At 50.4% G+C, this 22,911-nt stretch overlaps 1 protein-coding gene across 2 annotated transcripts in view; it reads right to left on the reverse strand.

Moving 5' to 3' along the window:
• Positions 1 to 22,911, reverse strand: part of RGL1 (ral guanine nucleotide dissociation stimulator like 1) — a 225,632-nt gene that overhangs the window by 2,852 nt on the left and 199,869 nt on the right. For both annotated transcript variants that reach the window (XM_036272600.1, XM_036272601.1), the window contains 8 exons: positions 22,418 to 22,507; positions 20,053 to 20,139; positions 18,730 to 18,762; positions 16,537 to 16,658; positions 13,642 to 13,731; positions 8,897 to 9,083; positions 5,032 to 5,286; positions 438 to 552 (listed from right to left, as the gene is read on the reverse strand). In XM_036272600.1, the coding sequence (XP_036128493.1) occupies positions 438 to 552; positions 5,032 to 5,286; positions 8,897 to 9,083; positions 13,642 to 13,731; positions 16,537 to 16,658; positions 18,730 to 18,762; positions 20,053 to 20,139; positions 22,418 to 22,507 (979 nt within the window). The remainder of the gene's footprint in view (positions 1 to 437; positions 553 to 5,031; positions 5,287 to 8,896; positions 9,084 to 13,641; positions 13,732 to 16,536; positions 16,659 to 18,729; positions 18,763 to 20,052; positions 20,140 to 22,417; positions 22,508 to 22,911) is intronic.

A 22,911-nucleotide genomic window follows, 5' to 3' on the forward strand; every position in this document is an offset into this window, starting at 1 on the left:
TCAATAAAAATATTTTTAAAAAGAAGGGTAAACTGAAAGACAAACTTATAAGCCTCTCATAAATGATGAACTGCAACAATGAGAAATGATTACGGAAACTGCTACACTTCAGGTCCAAACACGACCGAGACACGTGTTACTGGGTAAAGGAGGTGCGTGGCCATCTGCAAAGACCCGACAGAACCCCGACTGCCCCCACCTCCTGCCACAGGGAGACTCGACCTGGGATGACAGGTTATGAAGGATGGGCAGCAGGAACACTCAAAAACTACAGAGGGCTTGGGGGTAGCCTGAGATGCTTAACTCTACAAGTGAGGTGACGGCTTGGTTCCCCACACAATGCCACCCCGCCCCCCTTAAACAGAGGCCTGTCCACTCTCTGTCCTCTAGACCTTGGCAACCTGCCCCGAGGCGCCGGGAGGGGGCGCCACACCCACCTTTGTCTTCCGAGATGACCTGCACCAGCTCGTACTCCTCCGCCGGGTCGGCGTCCAGGTTGTGCTTCAGCATCGCCCTCTGGATCACAGCGGGGGTTTTGTCCTGGCTCGTCAGCTGGGGGACAAGAAGTGAGGTGGAAGGTACTTAGCTTCGTGTTCCTGAAAAAGTTCTCCGGACCCCTATCTTGCTGTCTTCCAGGGGACGTGGCCTGTGGGATGAGAACAGGACCCGGAGCCAGAACTCCTGGGTTCCAGTCTCGATTGCAGTCGTAGCAGCCAGAGGACGAAGGGCCATCCGCTCGGTCACCTACTCTGAGTCACAGTGTCCCCGTTACCATAGAATGCACGTCTGCTGCCCCTCGCACTGGCTGCGGTTCCAGTGGAAGGCACACGAGGGCGCTGTGGAGAATGTATAGCATCCTCGCCGGCCAAGCTTCTGCTCTGGCGCTGGTTACAACCTGTGGTCAGAAACGGCCAGTTCTGCCCACCAACCACTTCAAAACACACAAGTGCCCCTATGGCCCAGCAATCCTACGTCCAGGTATTACCAAGAGAAATGAAAGCATAAGTCCACAAGAAGACTTGTACATACCCGCTCATAGATTTATTCATAATAGCTAGCAACTAGAATAAACCTGAGTCTCCATCAACAGGAGAATAGGGAATGGATAAAGAAATTATGGCACGTTCCTAACAGAACACCACTCAGCAGATAAAAGGAAATTAAGAGCTGATATAGGCAACATTGGGGATGAATCTCTGAAGCATCACGTTGAGCCAAAGAAACCAGACACAACAGATAACACGCTGCGGGAGTCACTGCTTTTAGAAACAGGCCACACTAGCCTGTGGTGGTAGAAATCTAACCTTAATTACCTAACTTAACTAGGTCAAGAGAGGACTGACAGGAAGGGGCACAAAGAAATTTTTGGAAGGATGAAAAAGATTCTTTATCTAGACTTGGGTGGTGGTCACATATATAGTCATAGACATGGACACAGACACAGACAAAGACATAAACACAGACACAGACAGACACAGACACAGACACAGATACAGACATAGTCATAGACACAGACACAGACAGACATAGACATGGACATAGATATAGACAGAGACACGGACACAGGCAGACACGAACACAGACAGACACCGACACAGACATAGACACACACACAGTCACGGTCACAGACACAGGAATAAACAAAGACACAGGCAGAGATAGAGTTATCAAAATCCAAAGAACTAAACACAAGATCTGTGTATATAATTGTTCGTAAATCATGCTTCAATAAAAATCAGCTTCTAAATGTTTAAAAATAATAAATAAAAATAAGAAAAGCTTCCTCTCACCACAATTCTGACTTCCTCCCTTCATCTCTGCCCAGCAGCCAGGATGGCAGGTGCTGGGAACAGAGGGCTGACTAACACCCATCCCTTGGGCGATTTTAAATACGAAAGAAAGCAAATAAAAACACAAATTATTCTCACTTAAAAACAAAAGCTGCTCTCACCAGGAGGTAAAAGGAGAGACAACCACCACAACAAAACAAAAAACAAACAAGTCTCAAGTCCTCCAGAAAAACCAGTCCTTGATCCTGAGTGGCAGCGCCCAGATGTCCCTCTAGGCAGGGCGCAGCTGGATCTGCGAGTCAGGAAACAACGTGCATGACAACGGGTCCTTGTAGGCGACAAAGACCTTGCACATCTGTCTACTACCAAAACGTCTGGCTTATCCACTTGCCAGGAAGCAATCAGTACACAGTTTTAAAGGAGGAAGATAGGTTGTTTGATCGTCTAGAGAAGTCCTCCCGCAGCGGGATCACGGTGGACAAGGAGCGCACGGCTGGAGGAGAAAGGACACCCCAGGGGTGGCAGGCCGGGCTGTGGGTCATGCCGGCTGTCCACTGAACCCTACTCAAGGAGAAAGCCGGTTCCCCTTCTCTCCTGTACCTGAAACTCCCCGTGTGTCCACAGGACGACGGGACAGCCACGGGCTTTCCTTGAGCGCTTAATACGTGGAAAGCTGCGGAGGGAAACAGGGCCACAGCTGGTGATGGACACACAGCCTATGCTGACATGCTGAACCAGCACCACAGGGCGGGTATCCACACCGTGAGCCTCACTCGTCATTTTATCATCCTCACCCGAGGACATTTTTCCATTTTTTGTTCAGGTAGAGTGGGAGGGAGAGAGAGAAACAGAGAGAGAGAGAAACATCGATGTGAAAGGGACACATCGAGTGGCTGCCACCCGCACAACCAACCAGGGCCGGGGACAAACTGCAACCGATGTACGTGCCCTTAGCGGGAACCGAACCCGGGTCTCTCCGGAACGCAGGCCGATGCTCTAACCGCTGAGCCAAACCGGCCAGGGCTCATTCGTCATTTTAAATATCTAGCAGCCACATTAAAAAAGTGTTTTAAAAATTACTTTTAATAATATATTATTTAATTCAATATACCCAAAATATTATTTCAGCATATAGCTAATATAATAATTATTAATGAGCCCTGGCCAGTTTGGCTCAGCGGATGGAGCATCGGCCTGTGGACCAGAGAGTTCCGGGTTCGGTTCCCGCTAGGGGCACGTACCAAAATAAAAAAAAAATTTTTAATGAGATATTTTACATTATTTTTTTGTACTAAGTCTTCAAAATCTGGTGTCTATTTCACACTATCCACATTTCAGATGCGTCATCGCCACCACACGTGACTGGTGGCTGCTCCCCCGAAGGAAGCCACACTGACCCATGCTTGGGTGTCGGGTTCATGCACCCGAAACGGGGAGCAAACAGTTCCCAGTGCCCCTCTCCCTGGGGCGCGTGTTCTAACACCACGCGTTGGGTTAGCCTGTTGCTGAAGGAGCAGACTCCTGCTGCGTGCGATCTGTTGTGTCTGGTTTCTCTGGCTCAACATGATGCTTCAGAGATTCACCCACTTTGGTGCCCGTATCAGTTCTTAGTCCCTTTTAGTGCAGAGACACCCCAGAGTGACTGAGGTGAAACTCACTTCTCTGGGAGTCACGTGAGGGGATCCACGTGAACGAACCCTGCTGAAAACACAGTGTCGGGGTGACCGGGGCTTCCCGCTGGTTCTCCGACCCCCGGGCCCCTGGACCAGCCCGTCCGCACACGGCCGAGTCTGTCTCAGCCTGTGCTCCCTCCGCATGGCCGTATCCACCCGGCAGGGCTGGTGACTCCCAGTGTCCGACACTCGTACCAGCCCGTACTTCCGGCCACCTGACAGCGCCATCTGGCTAGCCTGCCGGTACCTCCGATTTCAGTGTCCCCAAACCCCCTCCAGCACTTCACACTTCACTTGTCAGGACCACCATCGCCAGGCTGCCTGGACAGCCGTGAGTCCTCCCTCCTCATCCCCCACGACGGTAGCCAAAAGCTGATAACTGAACGAACAGATCCTATAATTATACCTCATTAAGATCTTCTTAGAATCTATACTGTCTCCAATCATGTGAACACCATCCGAGCCCTCATCAGCCCCCATGTGGAGGGGGACAGCTGCTTCCCCACCGCCAACCGAGCCCTGTGCTCTGGCCTCAAGCCTCCACAGTTCCGGTTACTTTCTAGTGAATAAATCTGACCATAATTTAAAAGCCTTCGAGAAGACCCTACGGCCTATGGCACTAGCACAACCCCCTTCGTGTGGGCTTAAAGGCCTTTATCATCGACCTGACCTGACCTCAGCGAGAGTCTCTGGAACACTGGACAATGCTTTATGATCTCCCATCTGATGATCAGTTCCAGAGACAGAGCTGTCTCATTCATCTCCCACCCCCAGTCCGTGTCCAGGGACGGGTACACAACCCTGGAGGCCTCCGGGAAGCCTGTCTGCAGATTGTTGACAGTTTCCTCCACATCACTTACGTTACATTCAGAGCTGAGCCTGTAAGTGCTCCAAGTGCCCTCAAACATCGAGCGTGATGAAGCTCAGATGTAGGATTTACTGTGGGGTTTTTCACAAAGGAGATCTGCTCCCCAGTATACGATGTATCCTATAAGCCAGTCTACTGTCGATGAAAAACACACCAGCCCTGGCACACGCACACGCACACGCACCAGGAGACTCTGTATTCCAAAAAGACTGCCATTATTTTGGGACTGTGCTCAAAAATACAGTCTTTATGAGAAGCTCAAAGAGGCTAGTCTCATTTATCTATAAACATCGTACCTCGTGGACTCAAGCTGTATTTCCAGCTTGATCATCCACTCTACTAAGTTTGATTCCAAATGACTAAACAAAAAACTTGCCCCATGGAAGACAGTGCTAAGACTGCATGGCAGTTCGACTATAAACCCGACGTGTAGCTCCACAGAGACTTCCTGGAATACATGACGTGGTGGTTCAAGTTGATTGTTTAGAAAGGGTGACACTGACCCGGAGGAATAAACCTCGGCAAATGATAAGCTGTGAAACGGACATCCTATATGCACTGTTGGCAAGTATTTCTATGTGTGCATTATTGGCGTACGCCTGGGAGAGCGGGGCACTCATCCCTGGGCACACACGCGCTCTGTGCGAACGTGCAGAGATGCTAACAGCGCGTGTTTCGGGGCGTCGGTCTGACACCTCACCATGATGCTCTTGTACATGTTGCCGTTGTTGTCCTCTATGCTGATGCGGACGATGCAGGTGTCCTCGTTCTGGTGGTTGTAAACGGGAGGCAGCACTGTCGAGGTCATGGATGTCACGGAGACGGAGCGCTTGTGCATTTTAGGGTTGTTGTTGCAGGACAGAGGAGAGGAGAGGGGGTTGGTTAAGGACGACATCCCTGAGGAACTGGTGTCTATGGAATGGATAGAGGAGCACGATGAGGACGACTCGGAGAGCTGAAAGAGTAAACACACCCCACAAGTAAAGGGAGCTGTTAGAACTTGGCCAACAGTGCGCTTCACAATTTCCAATACATTTCAGTATTTCCTCCAAACAGCCCACAGCACCTGCGTCTGGTCTCTGGTGTGAGCACCCCCATGGCAGGTGCCTATCAGTGACTCCCTACTCCACCTAATCCCTCTACATCTGCGTGAGGCAAGGGGGCTCCCTCATTTCCTGCTATTAGCTGCTCTTAGGGAAGTGAACCAGCAGATGGCAGCAGACACCAGGAACTGAAAGCGACGCGGCAGGCGGAAAAGCTCTGGGCAGGGGAAGCCTCCCAGACTGGCCGGTTATCCAGGCCCACTTGCCTGGAGCGGACTGATGCTTGACCTGACCGCAGAGAGCATTTCTATCCGTATTCTACTTCGCAATCCGATTTTGTAGCAGGAGAGAAATGATGTTTTTAGACAGTTCTAAGATAAGGGCCACATTTGATAGTTCTGCATGAAATATTAGTGGTCACCTAGCTCTTTCTCCTTCTGCTGCTGAGGAACCCGAGACCAGAGGGAAAACCACTGACAGCAGCACCCAGACGTGCTCCCCGGGGTCCTGGCGGGTTCAGGGAGCAAAGGCGCGGCCAAGGCCCAGGTGACACCGTGGTGACGGAACATGGCATTGTGTCCATCAGCTCGGTGTGTCTGCCACTGTGAGGTGGGGAGGAACTTTCCCGTTGTCTTTGAACAAAAGGCAGAGCACCGTAAGGACGAGTCAGGGAACAGAGTGGTTTGCCCAGGGAACACGGCTCAGAGCTCCAATGCTCTCTGCACCTGCTTCTGGAACCGACCGCACCCATTTCCTTGGTTACGTCAGGGGTCATCGAGGAATGAGGTGCTCCAATTCATGAGCTTTCTGATTCACTACGTGTGCAGTACCAATGACCACAGAAATAGCATGCCCCAAGCTCACCAGGTGGTCCCAAAAGTCATTAACTTGAATCATTTTAAATATCAACTTGAAGAAAACTCCAAATCATCTCTCAGAATGAGTTAAGCCCACCATACCATTTAATCCTATCAAGTAATCTGGAAGTCATTTCAAAAATAAATAACATTAATTTCTCTCATATCGGTTTACCTTTCCATGGAAAGAGAGCCCAGAAATTTAGTGTTTTGATTACCTGGCTTCCAACTAAAATGGAGTCTACTCCGTGGTATTTGCTATGGGCTTCTTCCTATGGCGCAATATACATTAAATCCCACTGCGTGGTTAATTTAACTGGAGCCCGGCAAGCTGGCATCTCCGCTCTGAAATGCAGGAACCTACCTGTGGCTCCATCATAACATGGCCTAGTTACATTTTCCCTTATGCTCCCAAGGGAACCAAACCAGTGGCCCGGGGTGAGGGCTAAGTGGGGGCGGGTAGTCAGCTGCCCCGTTCTACCTGCAGGTGCCCCGCACAGCAGCCAAGGGGGTCCACCTTCCAGTTCCTGGTCCAATGTTATCACCTTCTCTTCCCTTCATCTAAATCTATTTTCCTATGATGTGAGCAACATTTATAATTAAGATAAAGCCTTGAAGATAAAGCTGGATTACAGCAGTTCTAAACAGACCACCTGAGGGGCCCCCAATTCTTAATGAGAATGTACTCTGAGGAGTAAGGGTGAGGATACATGTTTGGAAATCGTGATCGGGGAGTGAAGAAAAAGGGAGGAAGTCACACTTCGCTACAAAGCAGTGCACGCGGTGTAGCCAGTGGGGTGGGCAGGGCGGCAGCCGGAGGGCTGCACAATCTCAGGGTGGGGGTGGGAGCGGGGTCATCCAGGTCAGCTCTGAATTGAGCAGGACAGCTGAGGCCTTGCCAGTTAACTTTCAGGGATGCTGAAGCCTAGCAACTACTTGCATCCAATTCAATTACGTTTAAACCTAAAGAAATTCATGACTCTGAGCCAGGTTCCTGCAAAGAATAAAAATTCATGACCTGTGCAAGGAACTGAAGCCCCGGCACTCAGGGAGGAGACAACAAGGAATGCAGCGAGGGGTGGCAAGGGACACGGGGCTTCTATGTAGTTTTAAAGGGGATGGGCTGGACCCATGCACATGTCCATCACAGCAACAGGTGCGACTGTGATCGATCTCCTTCCTGAACAGAGAGAAACCCCAGGAAGATGAGGGCAGTACCCAGCTGTCACTTCTGCACAATGCCCATCCTCAGAGAAGGGCCTACAAAGCTTGAGGACCCGTTGAAAGGTGACTAATGAGACTTCACTCCAGATTTTGATAGATGCGATGCTGCATGTCACGGTCATGGAGAAGGATCACACCCCTGGCTCAGGAAAATACCTGAGAGACGGCTGCAGGTGTTTGCAGCGATTCCTTGACATTTAAAAAATGTTCCCTGGATTTCAAAACAGAAAGCTGAGAAATGCAGCTGGGGCAGCACCCGAGTCAACTCGGTGGTGGGTCCCGAGTACAGTGTCCTTCCTGCACTGGCTACTTTGTGACAAGGTCACCTGAGGACCCTGGACTGCTGCTGCTGCTTGTCACACGGTGGGACACAGCACACACATTCCTTGCAGATGGACAGAAACAAACTGCAGGGACTGTCAGCCACACTGCCTCACTGGCCTAAGCACAAGCAAAGGGCCGGAGCCACTCACACAGCAAGGGTGGCTGGCTGAAAACCTCCCAAATGGTGCAAATGCTCGTCATGTCACAGTGGACATGTTTGGTCCTAGCCCCATGACCAACGCCTGAAGCAGAGGTGTGCAGAAGGTTAAGATAGACCTTCTGTTTTCTTTTCATTTGTTTAGACCGCATGGAAAATGGCAACTCTCTATGGGAATTCTTTTATCGCCTCTCATCACTTTCCTTTTATGGGGGACTTGGCAGATTGTATCATTGTTACCAATCCCTTATCCTCCTCTGCACCCATGCCCTTTGCCCCATGACTCCAGTTCCTCCCACTAGAAGTGGAATATAGTTCCTGCCTCATTTATTTATGTGAGATGTGGCCACATGATTTGCTTTGGCCAATAAAATGTTGACGGAGATGACCCAGGTGAGGGCTTAGTATGTGCTTACGGGGTTGGATTGCCCCTTGTTCATATTTCTTAGCCCGCTCCTCCAAAAAGAATGGAGGCAGACAGAGCAGACCCGGACCAGACCCATGGCCCAGGGCCAAGCCCAATCCAAGTCAACCAGCCTGCAGCGTGTGACAGAGAAGAAACAGTGGTTTGCTACACAGTATTACTGTGGGACAAGCTCGGCTGAGACGGGTGACACCAAGAAGTCAACACATCTCTGTCTCCTGGCTATTTGCTTCTTCTAAGAAGACCCTGCACCTCCTCAGTAAAGCGTAGCCCGTGCTCCAGGTTACAATCCCTCAGCTGCCTTTGCGTGTGGGCACGGAACAGTATTTCACAAGCTAGGGCAGTAACCCCGCTCCTTGCTTTCAGACCTGCGTCTGCGTCGATACAGAACCAGTCCCCGGACAGACCTGCTTCTGACGCATCTCAAACATGACTTTCAAAATACGTGGAGTGATGAGCCGGAGAGAGACATTTCTCGGGGGGCAGACACTGCCAGGTGCCTGAACCGGGAGTTAGGGAAGGGACGGGGGACCCACCTTTTTCTGCGGCTCATCGGGCGTGTCCATGGGAGTGACGGAGCCCTCCTCGGCCTCGGAGTGGGTGGACTCGCAGGACGACACGCTCACGGAGTCCATGCTCTCGCCAGAGCTCCCGCTGGCAGTGGACTTGGGCTGCTCTTTGGTGGGCGTGCTGCTGGTGACCATGTCCGACCCCAGGAACAGTCTGCAGGGACACAAGTCCGGGTGGTCAGCCTCTTACAAACCTGGAATCCACGGTGGAGCAAGTAGTTTTGTGTTGATTTAGTCCATGATGCTGTCTCAATCTTGGGTCATTGTTCTTTTAGGAAAACGTGCTACAAAGTTTCTAACAGATCACAGTGAACATCTTGTCCCAGGAGATTACTTCCAACCTCAAAGAACACACAGACTGCTTAGGTCAAGGGTTCTCCATTTTCTAAGTCTATGGACCATGCTGACAGGATCAAGTCTCATCATGAAACGAACTCCCTGAGGCTGAAGACGACTGGCCTGAGCTGGACAAGAACCAAGCAGGCAGACGCCTGTGTCTACAAGCTGATGGACTGCGACGACCTACGTCCCTTTACACAGTCTCTTTACAGCTGGGCATGCAGGACAGCAAGGAATATCCGCCAGGCCAAGGAGGGAAAGGGGACTGAAAACCAGCCTGTGAGCTGGCTCTGCGGCTGCCCTGGCTGGGGAGTGGGCGCCACCCTCAGCACACCAGGGCGTAGATGTTAACGCATCCACAGGCCCCGAAGATGAGGGCAGCTTTTGATGTAAGGGAGGGAGTTGGAACTGAGACCCCTTACACAGGGCCAGGGCCCTCAAAGGGCTGTTCCCTTGGGGAAAAGATGGGCTAGAAAAGTATCTTCCTGTTGGCACAGCAAGACAGGAGGGCAGCTTCTCTGTCTTCGCCGGAGGTCAGTTTCGTGAGAGGAAAACATCTCTCCAGAAATCATGTGTGATCTTAGACTGCTACCCAACTGGTCTAGGAACTCTCAGGCCACTACCTGAAGAAATCAGAATTTAAAAAAAAATTTTCTAGAGGAATATAGCTTCCACCTAGGCTGCAGAGAATTCCCGGATAAATATGAGCTCACAACACAAAATTATGAAATACACACAAGAAAACATCCTAACCAAAGAGAGAGTCAACAGGCACAACACACAACAGGTTTAGACTCCTGAGAACTCCAGATACACAAGCTGTAAGAAAGAAACGAATAATTTATTCATTCATCTGACAAATATTTGAGTGTCTACTACCATGGGCCAACCTATAAAATAAGTATGTTTCAAAATATTAAAGATATAATAAATTGAAAACAGGAGTTAAGAGCAAGATATGATGGCAAAAGAACAGGAAGATAATTTGAAAAAAAAATTAACTTCTACAGTGAAAACTGTAGTGATTTAAATGAAAAACTCAGTGTAAGGGTTAAAGAGTGTTGAAGAGAAAAAAGTATGAACCAGATGACAGATGTGAAGAAAATCCTCAGAAATCAGCATCCAAATACAAAGACATGGAAAAGGAGACGGGTTAAAAGACAGGAGGAAGAAATGCCCGAGTGTCTGCATGAAGAGGTCCGGCAGAAGCCAGTCGAGAGAACGGAGGAGGGACCTGTCTGACGAGATGGTGGCCGAGAAGATTCCAGAACTAATGAACCACATGAATCCTGAGATCCAGGAACCACATCTTAAATGGGATAAATAAGACTGAATCACCACTCAAACTGCAGAGTGGTACATGAAAGACAAAAGAAATTCGTAAAGGAACGGGGTGGGGGACATGATCAAGGGAACAGTAATCAAACAGGTATCAGGCATCTCAAAAGCAACGACAGAAGACATGGAATAATATCTTCAAACTGCTCAGTGAAAATAACAGTCATTGTTTAATTCTATGCCCATCTAAGGTAGTTCCAAGAGTGAGGGCAGGATACACCCCAGACGGACCGAGAAGGGCTACCACTCACAGACAGCATGGGAGGGGGGGGGAGGGAAGGAGTGAGATGTAGGAAAGATGGCAGGAGACAAACAAGCGCTGACCACAAAACAACAACAACGGAAACGACGACGATGAGCTCGATTTCACGTCAAATATTTTAGGAATTATAAACTCAAATTCCAACACCCGAAGCATCCCTTGCGTCTGCCTCATCTCCGCCCCCCTGCTCCACTTTCCATGTTGCCTCCTTCCCTGGACCTCCAAACGCTGCTGGCTCGGGGGGGAGTGAAACTGATCCCGGTTTAGAGAAGGAAACAGTGCTGCTGTCGCTCCTCCAGGAATCCAAGGGGGACTCTGAAAGTTGGTCCTCGGCCCGTTGTCTAAGAGTCTCTAGCTTACAACTAAATTGGTCAAAGACCAAAGGTTCTTCCAGCTGTGCAATTTAATGAGGTCATTTTGCTTTGCAAAGGTTAACTCTAACTCAATACTGGCACCTCTGACCTTCAAACAAGGCGCCCCTTCCCCCCAGGCTCCAAGACACTCTCCACCCTCTTTGAATAAATGCGTTGTTATATGTAGGGAGAGCGAAAAAACAAACAAACAAAAACATTTTCCACATTTGTAAAAATGCTAAGGTCATAAAATCTTGTCAAAATGTCTGCAAGGTGAGGGACACGTGACCTCTTTTACTCAGAATAAATGTTCAAACTCAGCCGCAGAGACCATGGACTACACTCAAGCTTCGTGGCAAGATTCCAGCAGCGACCGCTGTACTGAGTGCCCACCACGCTCCGCACAGGCCCTGACCCTGAGCCCCCGCTCCTGGAGTTCACGTGAAGGTCCTCAGAGGCCGTGCACCTGCCAGAGTTGGGCAGAGACGGGACCCGGGATGCTAGGACAGCCAGCACAGTAAGTACGCACACTGGGGTTGGAGATGAGCATCAGAGAAGCAATGACGTAAAAATGAATATGCAGTGGCAGCTACCTGAGGACAGGGAAAGAAAGCAAGTGGGCAAAGAAAGGGGCACTGAGGTGAGCGCTACCTGTGCTGACCCCTGACTGTCCGGAGACTCCAGATTCTCCGTGGTGCAGCGGGCACAGAGACGCCCTGCAGGCCCGGCTCTCCCCAGGGCCTGCTTCCCTGCGCAGGGGCCCGTCTCACAGCGGACAAGGCTCGGTCAGGGCTCGGATATCTCAGGAGAGCTCATTCTCCCCCATGACTGCAGCAGGGAAAAGATGGCGAGATGCTACGGAAAATTCCAGAGGTGAATTTAAAAGCTCATAAATCTAGCATTCAGGAGGGCCAAGGGCAGACCTCTCAACAAGGAGAGAGGTTTGGCAAGACATCAGGATGAACTTATACATGTTTTCTATAAAATCACGTTTCAACCTACTCCTCAAATGCCTCTTATCGCCTGGGATCAGGTAGAAAGGAGACTGCGCAGCCTCTGATAGCGGGAGGTCATGCCATCCACACCCGATAAGGGCCTGTGTGTGTCACACCGAGAAGTGACCATATCCAAGTTCCTGTACCGTCCCTGCCAATGTGACTCACTGAGACCGATGGACAGACAGTGCAGGGAAGTATCAAAAACTCATGAAAACAGTCAGAATCTTGGCCAAAAGAAAAGATTTAAAAAGTAGTAACAGAAAGTTGTCTTAGAGAAAACAATGGTAGCTTTCAGACACCCACTGAGAGCTGGGTTCTGTTGCGGAGTGTTACGACCCTACCTGGTCCTGACAACGGCCACTGAGGTGGACATCGTTACTCTGGCCTCACCAATGACAAAGCAGGAAGTCACACGAGAGGCAGCGGTGGAGCTGGGCTGGGTCGGGTCAGCACGGCTCCAAGCCCACTCTGCATGACAACACCGGCCAACATTCCCATCCCTGTTCTGGCTTGTCCCTGGCCAAAGCAGATGTGTCACTGAGAAGATCAGACACAGGTGTAGGTCTTCGAGAGAGAGGGAGGTCTGGGTGTCTGGACCCCGAGAAGTCGAGTGAGCGGGACAGGTGAGGACAGCGGCAAGGGACAGCTGGGAGGGTGGGGCGATGCTGCGGACCCTCAGGAGTGCTGAGGGCCCTTGTCAGGACTTGGGATTTTGCTCAGGAGGAGAGAGGAGTTACGACGTGAGCTGCGGGGGCCTCTCTGTGCCCGGCGCTGAGCTAAGCACGCAGCCCCGCGGACAAGATACAAGGTTTCTGCTTTCGGGGCCTGCGTTCCCCTGGAAGGAACAGCCGGTATGACTGACCGCCCCGGGTGGACAGCAACGTTAGAGAGGGTGCTCTCTCGGGAGGTAACATTTTTGCCGTATTAACCCCGAGAAAGAGCAGGCCAGGCCACAGGGACAGCTACTGCCACGGCCCTGACCAAGCCTGGTGGGCTGAAGGGCAGCTGGGAGGTGAACAGGCGGGGTGTGGATGAGAAAGGTGGTCAGGGAGGTTGGGAGAAGACCATGCAGGGCCCAGTACACCAGGACGGAGTCTGGGTGCTACCTTCAAATAAAACCACTGGAGGTTCCCAAGCAAGGAAGCCATGTATCTGGTACGCCCCTTCGGAGACCACCAGACTGCACGTGAGAGCCACTGCTGGGCGAGGGCGGGGCCGTGCTGCTGGAGCCTCACACCACGCGGGACAGCGGGGAGGCGGGGACGGACTCAGAGAATCGCACAGCGAGTCCGTGACAGGGGCAGAGACGCTATTTGGCGAGTGAGTGAATTGTTCACGTTCACCCTGGTGCCGGGGGACGCACTGGCTACCCTCTCTTTCCCCAGCTGTGACAGGACCGAGCCCGGCCCTAGGGACACTCACAGGCTGAGCCTCTTCACCATGCTCTTCCGAGGCTTGGGCGAGGTGGCGCTGGCGTCGGGGGCCGCTTCGATCTCGCAGGAGACGGCGTAGCTGGGGAGAGCAGGGTGCGTGAGGTCAGAGCTCAGCTGAAGGGGAGGGCTCCCCGCACGCTCTGCTGGCTTCACTTTAGAGAAGTACAGACATGCACCGCGTGTTCCATCACACACGTCAGAGGGCACAGCTCCAGGACCAGCTCGCACACATGTACCCGGGCCCTGCCCCCTCCCGCATGGCCCACAGACTGAGGCTGCTCAGCTCCGTGTGCCTCACACGAGGACTTGTGCTTCGTGGCAGCATCAGGCTGATTCCACTGTGTTCCCTGGTCCTTCTCCCCCAGCTGCAGAGCCAGGGAAGAAGCATCTCCTCTCACTACCCCCTCCTGTTACTGTGTGTGTGTGTGTGTGTGTGTGCGCGCGCGCGCGCGCGCATAAACTACCTAATCTTCAGTGAATAGACATAGGCAATTACATTACTGATAAGCATACATAAACATGGCTTTTAATTGCCAAAACATCCTGAATTAAAAGCTCCGGATCAGACAGCTCCACGCCAGGCAGATGGGACTCCGTGGGCCAGGAAAGTGCCATCCGACCAGCAGACGCACTGCGTGCGGGTAGGTGAGGAAGGGTAACTGCGGTGACTGTTAGCTTGGTAAGCTGCTCATTACGTGTTTTTTGTTTTCCTTTTTTTAAACCTAAAGGTATGTACAAGTATCTGCTCAAGTAGAAGTATTCATTGATATGGGAATTATTCCAATATTAAGCTGGAGGGGTTTTCATAAATCGCAAGGAAAAAGCAGCTATGTTGAACACGATTCCTTTCATCGTTAACACTTCATCACACGGCTGCTGATCTGAGCCTGGACTTCTGATCCAAAGCACCAAGCAGCAAGGTCTGTATGTCCATTCGTGAGAAGGATGCACACAACGAGAGAGAGCTAATTCACACGAGTGATCATCAGACAAGAAAATGTGAAGAGGTTATGACTGCTTCGTTTTCTACATAGCAAAAAAAAATCTGCAGCAACTGATGAACACTCTCAAAGGTTTTCTTTCCACGTAACAGGACCCATCTATTCTGGGATTTTAAAAGACCTCAGAAACCATCTTCCTTTCAAACGAGGAAACTGAGGTTTTACCGAGGTTACATGATTTGCCCAACATTATACAACCACCTTCAGAGCTTAGGTTGTAGAGTCTGGCGGACTTGAGTCTGAACCCAGATCCTACCACTAACTAGTTACAGTACTTCTCTGAACCTCATTTTCTCATTGGCAAAAACTTCATTTGCTGTCGATTTTGCTTTCCCCGATGATGAACGTTCAAGGAAATCCCTTAGCTACGGTGGCAGTGAGCAAATACTTTCTACAAAGGGCCAGACAGCGAGCATTCCAGGCTTTGTGGGCCACATGGTCTCTGCAACTACTCAACCTGCCCTTAAAGTGGGAAAGCAACCATGAACCAGATGTGACTGAATGGCTGTGTTGCAATAAAGCTTTATTCGTGGACAATAAAATCTGAATTTCAAATAACTGTCCCATGTCCCATTCTTCTCCCCTGCCCCTTTGAAAATGTGAACACATGTGGTGGGCCAGGTAGGGCCTGCAGAGCAGTCCTCTGGGTACAAGGTAAAGGCATCACTGCTGGGCCAACGTGCAAGACCCTGGAGTTAGTGCACCTTCCCACACTCGTCAGCCCTAGTTTGAAACCTGTCCCTTGTGTCCCAACCACACCAGAGTCCTTACTGCTCGTCCAAATGCCAAGCATGTCGGCCACCAAGCCTTTGCTCATCTTCGTCTGTCTGGAATGTTCTTCTCCCGTTTTCCTGGCACAACCTTCTCTCCCTTCACATCCCACCCAGGTATTAACATTTGATGACAATCTTCTCTGTTTCCCCCATCCTTGGCCAAATGAACTGTTCCTGCTCAGAGGTCCTACAGCATTTTATTTCAATTCTTCAGGAGTCTGCCTCCCCTCCCTGATTGAAACCTAGTACCAATTAACAATAGTGACAAATGTGGTGGTGGTGGTGGTGGTGATGGGGGGTGGGGGTGGTGGTGGTAATGGTGGTGGTGGTGGTGGTGGTGGTAATGGTGGTGGTGGTGGTGGTAATGGTGGTAATGGTGGTGGTGGTGGTAATGGTGGTGCTGGTAATGGTGGTGCTGGTGGTGGTGGTGGTAGTGGTGGTGGTGGTAATGATGATGGTAGTGGTGGTGGTAGTGGTGGTGGTGGTAATGGTGGTGGTGGTGGTGGTAATGGTGGTGGTAATGGTGGTGGTGGTGGTAATGGTGGTGGTGGTGGTAATGGTGATGGTGGTGGTAATGGTGGTGATGGTGGTGGTGATGGTGGTGATGGTGGTGGTGGTAATGGCAGTGGTGGTGGTAATGGTGGTGGTGGTGGTGGTGGTGATGGTGGTGATGGTGGTAATGGTGGTGATGGTGGTGGTGATGGTGGTGATGGTGGTGGTGGTAATGGCAGTGGTGGTGGTAATGGTGGTGGTGGTGATGGTGGTGGTGGTGGTGGTGATGATAAGTACTTTAACAACATTTTTCCCAAACACGATTTCATTTAATCCTCACAAACAAACATATTATAGAGGAGTATCCTAAAGATCAGGAAGAATAAGGGACTTGTTCAAGGTCACGATAATAATTGGTAGAACATGAACCTGAAAGTACATCTTCAATGTCATCAATTCAGCTTTTCCTGTTACATCATTATCCTTTGAAAATGAGGAGACAGAGCCTAGCAGCTGCTCACTAAGCAGTGTTGAATAACTGGCCACATGAGGAACTGGGCGTGGCCTTCCTCTCGCCAACACCGCAGCTCCACCCTGATGGGCAACAGGTCCGCCTACCTCTCCTCCTCCGTTAGCAGCTGCTGCCTCTGGAACCACCGGATGAACTTCTGGTCGGGGGTCATACAGTAGCTGTTGCAGGCAGACTGTAAGAGCTTTATTTGGGCAATCACTTCAAATTCCTAAAGCAGGCAGAACATGGCAAAAAAAAAAAAAAAAAGAGTGAATAAAAAGGCCAACCAAATACACACCTTTTCAACATTAAAAAATCGCCACATGAAGGTAAACGCTGGAGAACATCACCTGGGACACCCTGAAGCACAGCTTCCCTTAGAGAGAAAAAGGGCTGAGTGACTCTGAAAAATTCTAACTCGAATCTCTCAAGTCCTTGTATGTTTTAACTGTCAATCTTCTGTTCCCCTTAATAAAGAATTTATATAAATAAAACAAGCTACCAACACATATCAAACTAGTTACTACTGAAAGTCATAGTGACTTCCTTTGTTCTCATTTTCATTCTAAGGATAGAAAAGTTGTTCTTTCAAAATTGAATACTTCTAAACTATATTTAAATTTTCTACTTCTATAGCCTAAAATATTCTTTAAAAATGTAAGTCTGGAAGTCCCCTAAGTTCCCCACCCCCATCTTCTGCAAACCTGACCCTTCAACAATAAGTTTTGGTATGTTTGAATATCTAAACAGTTCAGTGCCTCATAAACTTGAATGTTTAGATTTTCCTAATCCTTGGGTTTTTACTACTCCAGTAAATCATTTAACTAAGTCTTTTAAAGCTCACAAGAGAAGCAAGTATATAATTACATCTAAAATTATTTATACTTCTTTAGATGCATCAATAAAGATTTTTAAGTCAGTGATGGATAAAGGGTTAGCCTTAGGTTTTATACTCAAAGTTTCTGAGAATTTCACATTCTACTCTTTAAAGGAAGAGATTGCCATCCTTGGTTATTCCGAAGTTAAAGGACAAAGATGGGTAACGGGAGGCAATAACAATTTGATCTGTCATTACAGGACATGACAGAGTAACTCAACAACCGGCAGAGTCCATGGTATCAACTTCCCATCTGATGGCCTCTGTCCTTGGTCTTGTGTCCTCAATGGACATTTATCATCAGGCTACAGAAGAAAGTATGTTCTACCAAGGACAGAGGCTTATAGCTGTCCAGGCTAGTATATCTGGTTACCAGTGAACTCAGCCTGCTTAGCTCCTGAAGTTCTGGTTTTAACTTTAAGGTCATTTCCTTCTGGAAGTTTCTCTGGACTCACAAGTTGGGGATAGAAGATAGAAGACCCTCCTACATGCTCCTATATTACCCACTACTTCTGCTCACAAGCCCTGAATCAGGCTGCATTACAATTGCCCATGTATGTGTCCACCTTCCTCCCGGACTGTGAATTTCGTGAGACCAGGGAGCTCTACTTTTTCTTTTTCTTTTTTTTCCTGCTGTAATACCCAAACCTATCATAGTGCCTGACCCATGTCAGGTATGCAATCAACATTTGTGGAATAAAAGAATGAATGAAGAACTAAAGAACAGTAAGAGTACTCTGGGGTGAAGTTTTATTTTTCCCGCTCATTTTTTCTTTGAATGTTTTAAATATCTATTTAACTATGCTACGACAACACTACAGCCATAGCAAATTTTCAAAGCTCTCTTTTTTATCCTTTTCTAGTGTGGTGCAGAACTATTTTCCTGTCCACAAAAATATTAAAATGTATGTTGAATGCCCTTTCCTATGCAGACAGGAAAGGGAAAGAATAATTGTCCACAGACCACAACGAAGACCTTCCCTCTCCTCTCTCAGATAGATCCGTAAGAGTTAACCACTTTTATTAGCTCTTCTGTGTTGTTTCTTCTTATGAAATCCCTCCTCCCTCACAGGATGAACTTGTTATTGCTGAAGCCACGTATAAGGAGTGGGGGGTACGGAAAGAAAGGTGGGCTCTGGACTGTCTGGGCAGGGTCTGAACCCTGCGACTCTGGCCAAGTGACTTCACCGTTCTCAGTCCTCAATTCCTCCCCTTTGAACTGAGGGTGATCCAATCCCCACCACACAGGGCTCTTGGGGGATAATGTGCAGGAACATGCCAAGCCCAGTGGTATATGACAAATGTTCAATAAATGCTCATTCACTTTTTTTCTGCCTCTACAAAAGAAAACATAAGTCCCCGCCTCTTTCATTGTGTCCTGCCCAAAGTCAGACGGAAAATCACAGCCAAGGTCTCTGCTCACCCTTCTCCTTTTCTCGAAGTTTATCAGTCCACCCTGAAAGAGATTAAAAAAAAAAGTGTGAGAAACAAAACTACTCTGAAACACAGACAAGCTCTTTGTTGTCCTAGGTCTTATTAAAATCAAAGGTTTTAATTAAGATTAAAATGAAGTCATAAATATTAATGACACTATAATTATAGCTACTGTGGAGGAAGAGAAGCATTGTTTGCTTCAAGAAAAACATCCTTTTAATTATAATAGGACAGGACAGGCAAACAGCCTTCCCTTCAAATGTCTGAAAACAACTAAAATAATAATGACTAAGGAGTTAGGACCCAGAATCCAAACACACTTGCAGAAGCAGGAAAGGCAAAAGCTTGAGTAATGCTCCATCACAGTGGGTTTGTTTGTTTCTACCAAAAACAGATGGTCCTTGACTCATACTAGGAACCAAACTGTCAATGGTTTATCAAAAGGGAAGTTTCTTCTACATAGCATCACGAAAAGTTAAGTTTCAATTCTTCATCCCCAGCTCCTAATTCTCCGTAGGCTGAATTTAACTTCGAAGTCATCGGTCACTTCCAAAAACTTCCCCAACGTGAGTGAGTGTTTCCTGAGATAAGCTGAGGCGGAGGACGCAGAGACAAAAAGCTCAGGAAATGCAACCTGCCCGAGCATGTGCACAACATTACCGTGAACTCGGAGGCGGGAACGTGCAGAATCGCTGCTCCTCCTGCTAATCGCACCGGCTGATCGATTACATGTGATAAGCATGGAGGTGAGGTGAACTAAATACACACCACCGATCCCTAAGTCTCATTTCAAATATCAGATTCATTCTCCGCTTGACATTTGTTGACTGTGACTAACAGTCGCCTGTTGACGGGCTCACCCCCTTTCCCACAGAGCCCGAGCGTGGGTGCCTCTGAGCAGACGACATGGAAAGGTGGGGTACTCACACACCCACAAACGTGATGACCCCAGCCCCACCAGGCAGAGTGGAAGGAGGGCATGCTCCCACCCCCGAAACCCAGCTCAACAGCAAGGCCGTGCTCACACCTGTTCCTTCCAAAGGTCCCGGCAGGCCTCCCTCGTCTGGAACTAACCCTGACCTCCCTCTTCTCTCACTGCACTGCGTTCGAACCCCTGCCACTCCGACCGCTCACAGCCGCTCTGATGTCTCCCCCACGGCCCGGGGCGGCGTTCATCTTCCTGTTCCTCGTGGCATCTAACAGTGCCACGGACACAAGGGGCCCTCAACAGATGCTAGTAAAAGTGAATCTCTCTCCGAGGTCTCCAATGAGAAGGCTGCAGGTCCAATTTCGCCACCTGCTCAGAACTCACCTCGATGTAGTCCTGCAGAGCAGTGTCAAGCATGGTCAGGTCGGTCAGGAAGGTGCCCAGGTAGGGCACAGTGCCCTGCATCACCCCCTGGAGAGCAAGCACAGCAGAACCGCCTGGTTGTTACTGACAAGTCTAAAGATTTCAGTAACCTGCGCACCGGAGCAAATGGACCTGTGTGGGCGACGCTGGGCAAGGTGCCCGCTCACAGACGGAAGCAGCGGTCTAAATGGCCTGGTGGGCCTTGGCGCAGTTGGGAGATTCATTAAGGACCCTTTAAGGCCTAATTTGGGGGCATTGGTGCTAACTCCATGAGTGAAATTTTGAAAATTCCTACACAAATAGGACAAGAACTCCATCACCTAATATCTGACTCTCCACGTTTTGAAAACCAAGCCTCAGAGCCAGGAGACCAGACAAGAATGTTCGAGAGCACTCCAGGAGGCCCGTGTTCTGCTCAGGCGCAGGTCAGGACGTCCCCTCTGCCAGGGCCAGTGGTTGGGATGCCCTGGAAAGGGGTGGCCTCGCATGGAGACGAGTGTGCACACAGAGGGGAGACGGCACTGTCACAGGGCCCTCGGCCCAGGCTCCGTGACCACTTACACAGCACGGAGCAAGGAGAGGGACAAACTGTAGCTTCGAAGGGGAAACCCTGGCAGACTCTCCCTGAATCAAGTGACGAAGGGTAACGTCCTGAGTGACACCAGATGTCACGCTGATGTCACTGTACTCCTTGACAGGATGGGATGAGACTGACACTTCATCCCTGACAGTCTTCCCCAAAGTCTGTGACTTCAGCCTGACCGCCAGGAAAACAACAGACTCGCCCGACAGCAGGACATCTGAAGGACACCAGGACAGTGCTCCTTAGGACTGTCAAGGTCACGAAGAACAAGGAAAGACTGAGACACGGTCACAGACCAGAGACTGGGAGACATGACTGCATGAGGGTGTAGCTGGGTTGGACCCTGCCAGGAAAGCGGATACCAAGGGGAAGGTGCCGAGATGCAGATGAAGACTGGACTTGAGGTGACAGTGGCCAGTGGCCATGTCTCCGCACCGACAGGTGGGCCGCATCACGGAACAGGTCCACAGAGGGAAACTAGGGCAGGGTTCACAGAAACTCCGGGACTACCTGGAACTCCTCTGTCAATTCCAAAATAAAAAAGCTTATTTTTAAAAATCGGCCCTTCCAAATCAAGGTAGAATTACTTCAACTGCAGGTATACACTGTATTAATTTCACCAAATGTCCTTTGAAATCACCTCTATTCTCCATAGTGGCCCCCAAGCCACTCACTACGTTGAGAATAAAATAAAGGCATTTGCAGGGAAGCTGACCCGAACCCCTCGAGGCACTGACGCTGCAGGAGGTCTGCCAGGCGAGGCCAGGCTGCTGGGCGGAGCTGGCTGTCTCCTCGCCAGAGCCGCCCGTGAGCGTCACGCCACGGACGGCCGTGTCCTTCAGGAAGTCACTGTCAGCTGTGTTTCGTCCGTCCCCATTATGCACACAAGGTCTCACCCTGAACCAAAATAACCTTCTTTTTTTTAACATCTATTTTTATCCTGTCTCTGAACAACTAGAAGAGTCTGAAACACTGCGACGTTTACAGGCGTCAGTCACAGCAGAGGCCTGTCATTAAGGACGTCCCGACGCTGCCCAGCTCCCAGAGGAGAGAACTCTGTGAGCAGGGCGAGGATGTTAGTTTGTTAGTCTCTAGTCTTCTCTCTCTGGTTCCCCCGTCTAGGCGCAAAGTCAGGGGAGCTGTTCCAATAAAGCGAACGCTGATTACAACTCTCCCTCGGCCCTCAGGAGGGAGGCTGACCTGCCGTGAGCACAGGGACTAGAAGACGTGGTCAGCCCTTGCGACTGGCAGGAGAGCCGGCAAATGGCGAGGGGCTGGGACAGCAGAGATCTCCCAGTGCACAGCACCAGTCCTCCGGGAGCAGACTCACTGTCCCCAGCACCCAGGTCCTGCCTGGGCCACCGTGTGTGCGAAGCTGAGTAAGCTTCCCCATCGCGGACCTGAAGCCCAGGGGGTCTCACGGCCAAGGCGGCTTCCAAGTGCGGGAGTGGAGGGAGGGAGACGGCGGGACGACGGAAGCCCACCTGCTGCAGGCTGCCCCCGACAGGAGAAGTGCTCCAGGGAACCCGTGGCTGGCAACTCGGGGCCCACGCCCCACGGGTCAGTGGGAGTAGCAGCGCCTTACAGACCTCCCGGGGTCACGGAGCAGGAGCCGGTAAGGGACGGGAGAGCTTTCTGAACGCAGGACGCCTGCAGGTGGGAGCTGCCGGCACCAGGCGGGGCCCAGCCGCCCACCCAGGCGGCTCTCCCGTGGGCCTCGGGGAAGGGGAGGGCTGCACGCACCATGTCCTTCTGCAGCTGAAGCCGCCTCTGAGTCCGCTTCTGGTTCTCTTTCACACTGCTGTCCAGGTTTGCAAATTTCGAGGTTCCCTCCTGAAAGAGAAGCACACACAGAGGAGAGTGATGGACAAGGAACTGGAAAGAAGAGACGGGGCACCTGGTGGCTGGCACAGACCCTGCACACAACTGTCCGCGTGCCAGGCAAAACGGAGAGGCCTGCAGCAGGCTCTGGGCGAATCGCACGAACCCGAGGCTGCCTGCAGGTCTATCTGCAGGGAAGCCGGCGGCCTCGGACTGTCCTGACCCCCACATTGTAAGGGGAGCCCTGGCAGAAAATCGATTGTCGGTGCAAAGCGGGCAATTCCCAGAAGTGGAGACAATTTTTACACAGCCCAACTTTCACTCCAAGTAATCACATGTCCTGGAAATGAATCCGCTTCCTCTGGACATTTTGTGATTTCTCGATCTTGGCCCGAAATGTGTGTGCCAGCATTCTG

The sequence above is a fragment of the Molossus molossus genome, unplaced genomic scaffold, assembly GCF_014108415.1.
Source record: "Molossus molossus isolate mMolMol1 unplaced genomic scaffold, mMolMol1.p scaffold_m16_p_20, whole genome shotgun sequence".
Classification (NCBI taxonomy): domain Eukaryota; kingdom Metazoa; phylum Chordata; class Mammalia; order Chiroptera; family Molossidae; genus Molossus; species Molossus molossus.